This window comes from Bison bison, unplaced genomic scaffold (genome assembly GCF_000754665.1).
Source record: "Bison bison bison isolate TAMUID 2011002044 unplaced genomic scaffold, Bison_UMD1.0 scf7180017864472, whole genome shotgun sequence".
In the NCBI taxonomy this organism is placed as follows: Eukaryota; Metazoa; Chordata; class Mammalia; order Artiodactyla; family Bovidae; genus Bison; species Bison bison.
Window position 1 is genome coordinate 11,146,844 of NW_011495033.1, and position 7,279 is coordinate 11,154,122.

General features: G+C 37.3%; 1 protein-coding gene across 2 annotated transcripts in view; it reads right to left on the reverse strand.

Annotated features, from left to right (window-relative positions):
* Positions 1-274: 274 nt before the first annotated feature.
* The window catches only part of GGNBP2 (gametogenetin binding protein 2), a 25,053-nt gene continuing 18,048 nt past the window's right edge, over positions 275-7,279 (reverse strand). For both annotated transcript variants that reach the window (XM_010861555.1, XM_010861556.1), the window contains exons 7-12: positions 5,844-6,038; positions 3,886-4,033; positions 3,425-3,550; positions 3,194-3,342; positions 1,981-2,229; positions 275-924 (exon numbers count right to left, since the gene is read on the reverse strand). In XM_010861555.1, the coding sequence (XP_010859857.1) occupies positions 721-924; positions 1,981-2,229; positions 3,194-3,342; positions 3,425-3,550; positions 3,886-4,033; positions 5,844-6,038 (1,071 nt within the window). In that variant the 3' untranslated portion in view covers positions 275-720. The remainder of the gene's footprint in view (positions 925-1,980; positions 2,230-3,193; positions 3,343-3,424; positions 3,551-3,885; positions 4,034-5,843; positions 6,039-7,279) is intronic.

Consider the following 7,279-nt stretch of genomic DNA (forward strand, 5'->3'; position numbering starts at 1 on the left):
AAATAACAGCAGTTAAAAAATCTCACAAGGAAGTATGATGCTAGTCAGTATTTAAAGGTATCGCAGCAAATTTATTCTTTCAGAACAAAAGACTGGACCCTGCTCTTCTCAGCTGTCAACTCTGACGAAGGGGAAGAATTTTTGTCTTCAACAGCCTGTATCCCTCTCCTTATTTGCTCTTCATCCTCTCTAACATCATCACTGGTCAAATACCAAGACCACAGGTGGCTAATTAAAATACTGCCACACATTAAGTAGAAACATGTACACCAAATTTTACTATGCGTATTAATAAATATTCTTTATTTTAAATTTTGCACATTGCGCTTTAACATTACATCCAAACATTTCGCAAGTGGATGTCTACTTTGTAAAACCATATATTCAGCTCATTGTCATTTCTGTACAGAAGTATAAGTACAACATTACTTTTTGCCACTAAGTTGCTTTTTAGTAAGTCTCACAGGAAGAGAAACATTTAATGAAAAGAGATGGCTTAAATCATATGGCAGGCCTGCGCAGCCACACAACTAAAGACACAAGCCTGAAGAAAGAACAAACTAATGAGGTTACCTCCACCGTCTCCCAAAACAAGAAAGAATCACATTGATTTAAGATAAAATTTTGCCATAAGTCACTAAAATTAAAGAGTTTTTTTGAAAGAGAAGGCGCAGTAGTCATCTTGAGTGTTTCATTGAAAGACAGAGCTATTTTATTTATTTAATTTGCTCCAGCCGTTGTCAACCAGCCACTACAAATGGGCCTCTTGTGATCATTTAAGCGGCAGTATTTATTAAATTTCTCCTTCAGATGCTGTCGGTATTGTTCTCTATTGCTGTAGAAAGACTGGTTATTAGCCATAAATGACTGTATTTCATCTTGTGAGATAAAGATTTCCTCATCTGAAGTACATTCAGACTCATCCTGCAAATTAAAGCAGTAGTTAAGACTATGACTTAAATGAAGAATGCAAAATGCTATCCTAATAGAAGACAGCTAAAAACTAAAGCAGGCTAGTTTTTAGTTTTAATTCAGTCACATAAAGGCTTTAAATAGAATGTTTACAGGATAACAAAATGTCATTCTGCCTTGGAAAGTACTAAGTAAGAATAAAATGCAACTCAACTTGATTTAAAACTCGATCTATAATTTGTCCTAGAAGCCTACAAGCAGACTACTAACACACCTTAGCCTTAAAAAGTGATTAATTAGAGATGGTTATAAATAGCTTCCAAATTTTAAATAATCTGACTTTTCTCTGGCTGGTTCTATGTTGAAACATTTATCTCCACAAGTTAGGTAAAATATAACCTTTTTAAAACTTATGAAATATACAGTATCACCAATAAACTTTACAACTATATAAAAAAGAAAAAAGCTAGCATTCTAAAGGATTTGTTTCCCTTGGAATCCTGTGATGACTACAGGAAAGATGCCACCCTTTTCTTTCCTTGCCCCTCCTGCAAATTCCACACGAACTATGCCCTGGGTTGCTTGGAATCAGGTATAATTCATCTAAAGTATAAAGACTGCAAATCAATTATAAAAGATGTCCCAAGTTCAGTTAGGCTTTTATCCTACATGACATGAAGGTTACATGAAGGAAGTAACCCGGAAAATGGACTCTAGTTCAGATTCTATATACTTTCCTGGTCTGGAAGGTTGGCTACCATTAATTAGCACTCAGAAAGGTAGCTTGCTTATAACAATCCCCACCAAGGAGTCAGACTCTTAGACTTGATGCCAACTCTCTGTACCTCTCCCAAATAGGCTCTTCTACCTTTGAGACAAAGGAGGACAAGGAAATGTGCTCCAGAACAGTTACACAGTGGAAGGGCAGGAATGAAGTCACCAAAAAATAATAAAATACTGCTTAAGAGCCTCCTCCCATTCCCAATGCGAAACCCTCAAATACTGTCTCCTCCCACATCTACCCATGAGCAATCAATTATCCACAAAAAGATATCATGGCTTACTTACAAGGAGTTCAACTAAGCTCTTGGCACCTTTTCCAGAATCAGGACCAAACGATGTTTCTGTGGGTTCTGCAAACTGTGGTACGTTTTTCCTATGCTCAAACCAAGCCAGGGGCTGCCCGCCCTTTTCAGAGCTGCAGCAGCTTTCAGGATGTGCATCTTTGGTCTTGTCACGGTGAAACACTGTGTGCACGGTATTTCCTGAGGTCTCTCGAGTACCTGGATCTGTGATACAGCTTCCAAGCTTTTGGATCTGAAACCACAGCAAAAGTATCTCTCAGGTAAAAAGGCAGGTGGTGGTTGTTTAGTTGTCAAGTCGTGTCTGACTCTTTGCAACCCCATGGACTGCAGCGTGCCAGGCTCCTCTGTCCATGGGATTTCTTAGACAAGAATACTGGAGTGGGCTGCCATTTCCTTCTCCAGGGGAATCTTCCTAATCCAGGGATCGAACCCGAGTCTCCTGCCTGACAGGCAGGTTCTTTACCACTGAGCCAGGGAAGCCCCAAAAGGCAGAGCATAATAGCAATGACTCTTTTTTAAAGAAAAAATAAATGCCCTGAGAGTATGTTAAGATTTCACCAGGAATACAGAACAGCAGCAACAGCTGGCAGTTTCTAGGCATTTACTACACAGTGAACACTACACTTCCCAGGTGGCTCAGTGGTAGAGAATCCGCCTGCCAACACAAGAAACACAAGAGATAAGGGTTCAATCCTCCAGTCGGGAAGATCCCCTGGAGTAGAAAATGGCAACCCACTCCAGTACTCTTGCTTGGGAAATTCCATTAACAGAGGAGCCTGGTGGGCTACAGTCCAGGGCGGGTCACAAAAAGTCAGACACAACTGAGCACGCACACACAAACACTATGCTAACCCATCAATATAATCTCATTTAATCTTCACAGAATCTGATCTGACAGGGACTATTATCCCCATTTTACAGCAGGGAAAACAGATCAAGCAAACTGCTCAAGATCACGGAGCTAACATTAAAAACTACTGTGAAAAAAGGAATTGGATTTATGTCGCACACGGACTGTTGGACAAACAACCACACATCAGACACACATGCCTATAAAAATCACAGGATGAGCAACCAACGGAACTGCATAGGTATTCATTCTAAAAACAAAAAAGCCTAGAGACTAAGGTGTGTAGCGACTAAGCCACTCCAAGGAAAAGAGCAAAGGTTTAAGAATGACATTTTATGACACTTACATGTTCATCACATTTCAACATCTTGCTTTTCTTTTTCTTCTTTTTATTTTTTCCTTTGGTGCTGTTCTCTTCTGAATTTGCCCAACATTCAACACAACTATCACCATCATCCTCTTTGTCTTCACAGTGATGAACACAGGAGTCATCACCTGAAGAAATCAGTAATTTTTTATTTATGTGCTTAACTCAGCCATGTAGCAGAAATAATTGGGAAGCTTAATCTGAACCTACCATGTTCGTCATGATTACAAATGCCTTCAGTGCAGGCGACGTCTGAACCCTCCCGAGAGCCTGTTTCACTGCCTTCCATGCTAGATGAATATCCACAATCACTACCATTACAGTGTGGCGATAAGCCTGAGAACAAATCGAGTGAGTTACTATTAACATGCCAATAAATATATTGAGACAAAGGATAACCCAAATGGGGACTACTTAAAAATTTCAAAACCAATGGCTTACTGAAAGTAAAAAGTACATTAAATAATGAAAATGTGACTGGAGACTTACGGTTTTTTATTTCATTTTGTTTAACAAATCAAATACCCTAAGTGTTTGACTAAATTATATGATATTCTTGGGTCTATAAAGCACTTCCTAACCTTTAGGTTACAGGCTCTCTAAAAGCTCTTGTATTTAAAAGAAAGAAAGAATAAACTTAAGAGTTAATATTTTTTAAACTGTTTACTTACCTTTCTTTATTTTAGGGGACCCCAAAAGATTGCCACTGGTAGGACAGGTACAGGATGTGTTTTCATTGGTAACAATTACTTCTACACAACTATTACCATCTTCAGTGCTGCCACAGGCTTTGCAGCTGTTTTCTATGAAGTCTGTTTCCTTTAAGGATTAATATTAAGAGATGGTAAAAATCTTTACCTCCATATGGCTATATTTTAATTTCCTCAACATTAACTAATTAGATAAAAATTAAAGAAAAAAAAAAACTATTCTCATGAAGATCATTAATTCATTTAAAAACTAGGAATCAACTAGAACCAAGTCAAGACCTTAATGGTATCAGGAAAGTCTAGGACAACTGTTCTCAAAAGTGTGGTCTGCTGGCTCCAGGGGTTCCCTAGGTCAAAACCACTTTCATCCTAACACTAAGATGTGATTTGCCTTTTTCATTGTCTTGACACTTACGCTGATGGTATAAAAGCAGTGGTGGGAAAAGCTGCTGGTACTTTAGCACAAACCAAGACAGAAGCAACCCAAGTGTGTACCAACAGTCACTGTACTCTTCACTTGTCAAGCATTCTCAGTGGAAATAAACAGAGATAAAAGGATATTTCACTTATAAATGTCTTTGACGCATGCAGCACTAAAAATATTAATTTTATTAAATACCAACTCATGAAGTAGAGGTCTTTTTATTAGTCTGTGAGAAATGAGAAGAATGCTTAAAGCATTTTTGATGAATACCAATGTATGACTGTCTCAAGAAGTGCCTGTGCAATAGTTTGAGTTGCAAGCTAAACTAGCTAGAACACCAACTTCACTTGAAAGAGAGGGTAAGAGACAAACTATGGTTATTCAGACTTGAATATTTAAAAGACATTTTCTCAAAAATAAATGAAGTCAGTCCAGCTCTTAAAAGAAAAAAACAGACAGTATTTGTTGTCACTGATAAAATTTAAACTTTCAAACTATAATTAGAATTTTGAAAACTTGTATATACAAGCACAATGAGATTGAAGCTTAAGACCTTTCTAATGGGAAGAACAGTGGTTTTAACATTGTTGTCTGATACTATGTAATGAAATGTCAGCATCTGGGGAGATGTGCCTACCTCAGTGAACCATTATGTTTTCAAATGACCAGTGCATGATGTTACAGAATCATGCATGAATAAAATCTGTTCAAACTGCTGATGGATTTTAAAAGTATGAAAGGTCACTTTAAGGTGTCAGGTTCCACACTATAAAAAATCTTACCACCTGTCAAGTTATAATGCCAAAGAAGAATATCCACAACTATCTAAAAAGGAATATTCCTCTCCCCTTTTCCTACCATATATGAGTGAAGTAAGACTTTATTCACATGCTTTGACCAAGCAACATATGCAAACAGACTGAATGCAGAAACAGATAAAGAGAATTTATCTGATTCCTTTTAAGCCAAATATTAAAGAGATTTGTAAAAATATAAAGTAAAGCCACCCTTCTCAAATTTTCCTAGAAAGCAGTTCTTTTTCAAAATATGTTATTCATGTTAACATTAAATAGGCTTATTATTTTTAAAAGAATTAACAAATAACTTTAAATTTCTCCACTTTAATTTCTAATACAATAAATGCTGATAAGTATAATTCACATAAACAAAAGCTCACTAGGCACCCTAATTTTTAAGAATGAAAAGAGATCCTGAGACCAAAAGTTGAGAACTGCTCTAGGTCATGCATGGAGATAACTTTTCACATTTGGGCTTTGATCTAACAGAATACTAAGGTCAGGTAGTAGGATACTACTAATTATTGAACATTGTCTTTATAAAACAAATGACATTAAAGAGGCTGTTATACAGACTACAGTAAGAAAAAAAGCCAACGTACAAGCCAGAGGAACCCATGTTCTGAGAAAGCACAGTGAAAGTGCTGAAATCTAGAAAAAAAGCCATATATTGTCAAGTCAATATTAAGGAGTACTACCTTCTCTTGGCTTACTTCCTTTTCATCTGCTGTTTGTAAGGGAGTAGGGATATCACATACACATTTGTTTTTTCGTCTATTCTTCCGTTTCTGGCGCTTCTTTTCTTGCTTGAGTTCTCTTACTCGTTCCTCTTCTGAAAATTCTTCACAAAGTTGTTCCAATCGACTAATACCCTGTACTTTTTCCACAGTCATCTATTATAAAAAACAAAGCTGAGACTGAATACTGGCTCAAACTTCCCTTTATTCTCCAAGGAAATTCTCACTTGTTAATTTTAAATGATATCACACACACAGAAACTGGCATTTCATGCTGTAATTTTGTCCAGCAGTCCCCAAAAAGAATTTTAAATTTTAATACCTTAAATGATGACAGTCTTAAAATATCAGGAAATGAATGTACAACTAACTCCAATGGGAAAGGGAGACTTACACATACTCCAGTTTGAATCCAGAAATATTCTAGTTTTAAATTTCAGAATTTTAACACAACAAAGTAAACATTCATCCTATTTCTTCATACAATGAGAACACTATTTAACCTGATTAAATGATCTAGTTTCTGAAGACACAAATATACAAAGAGAAAGGAATAAGAAATCTTTTCGGCAAAAACAAACACACATCTCCTCAGACTCCCCAGAACAATGTTTAAAGTCCAAGGATAGGCTTTTGAAAAAGAGTTTATAGTTCACATACCATTCTCAAAAGGGACAGGTGACCAGTTAAACAGTTATGACCCTGCCCTAGACTATAACAGAATATTCACTAGCCAAAAATTTATATTCTACAGAGCATAACTGAAAAAAGATATTACTAAATCACAACACAAAACCCAATACCAGCATTATAAAGAGCCTTCAGTGTGCTTCTAAAAAGTAGCTCTCATATCATGGCATTCAGACAGCATTTACTTCATATTACTGGAAAGAAGCAGGCAAACTGGGACTCATTAAATGTTTCTAATTTTGATGCTTATTTTTGGGCTGCTTTTAACTTGCCAATAGCTATGTTTCATAGCAGCTTCTCATTAAATAATCGTCAATTTCAGTTCTCTACTCTGAAAATGTCTAAAAAAATCAAGGCTGGCAGTGTGACAGGTTTAAAAAACAAAGAAAAATCCACAAACTTGTTCTAAATTCCAGTTCTCCAGCCAACTCCTCTCCTAACCCTCCAGAGCCATGACCAGTGGATCACAGCTCTCTAAGGCAAGGTGAGAGCAGCAATTAACATTAAGATTCAGTCCACAGTTCACAAGTCCCGTGGTGGTCCAGTGGATAAGAATCGGCCTGCGAACGCAGCGGACATGGGCTTGATCGCTGGTCTGGAAAGGTTCCACGTGCGGCAGGGCAGATAAGCCCATGCACCACAACTACTGCGCCCGCACCCTAGAGACCCGGAGACCCAACTACTGAACCTGCAGGCTGCAACCACTG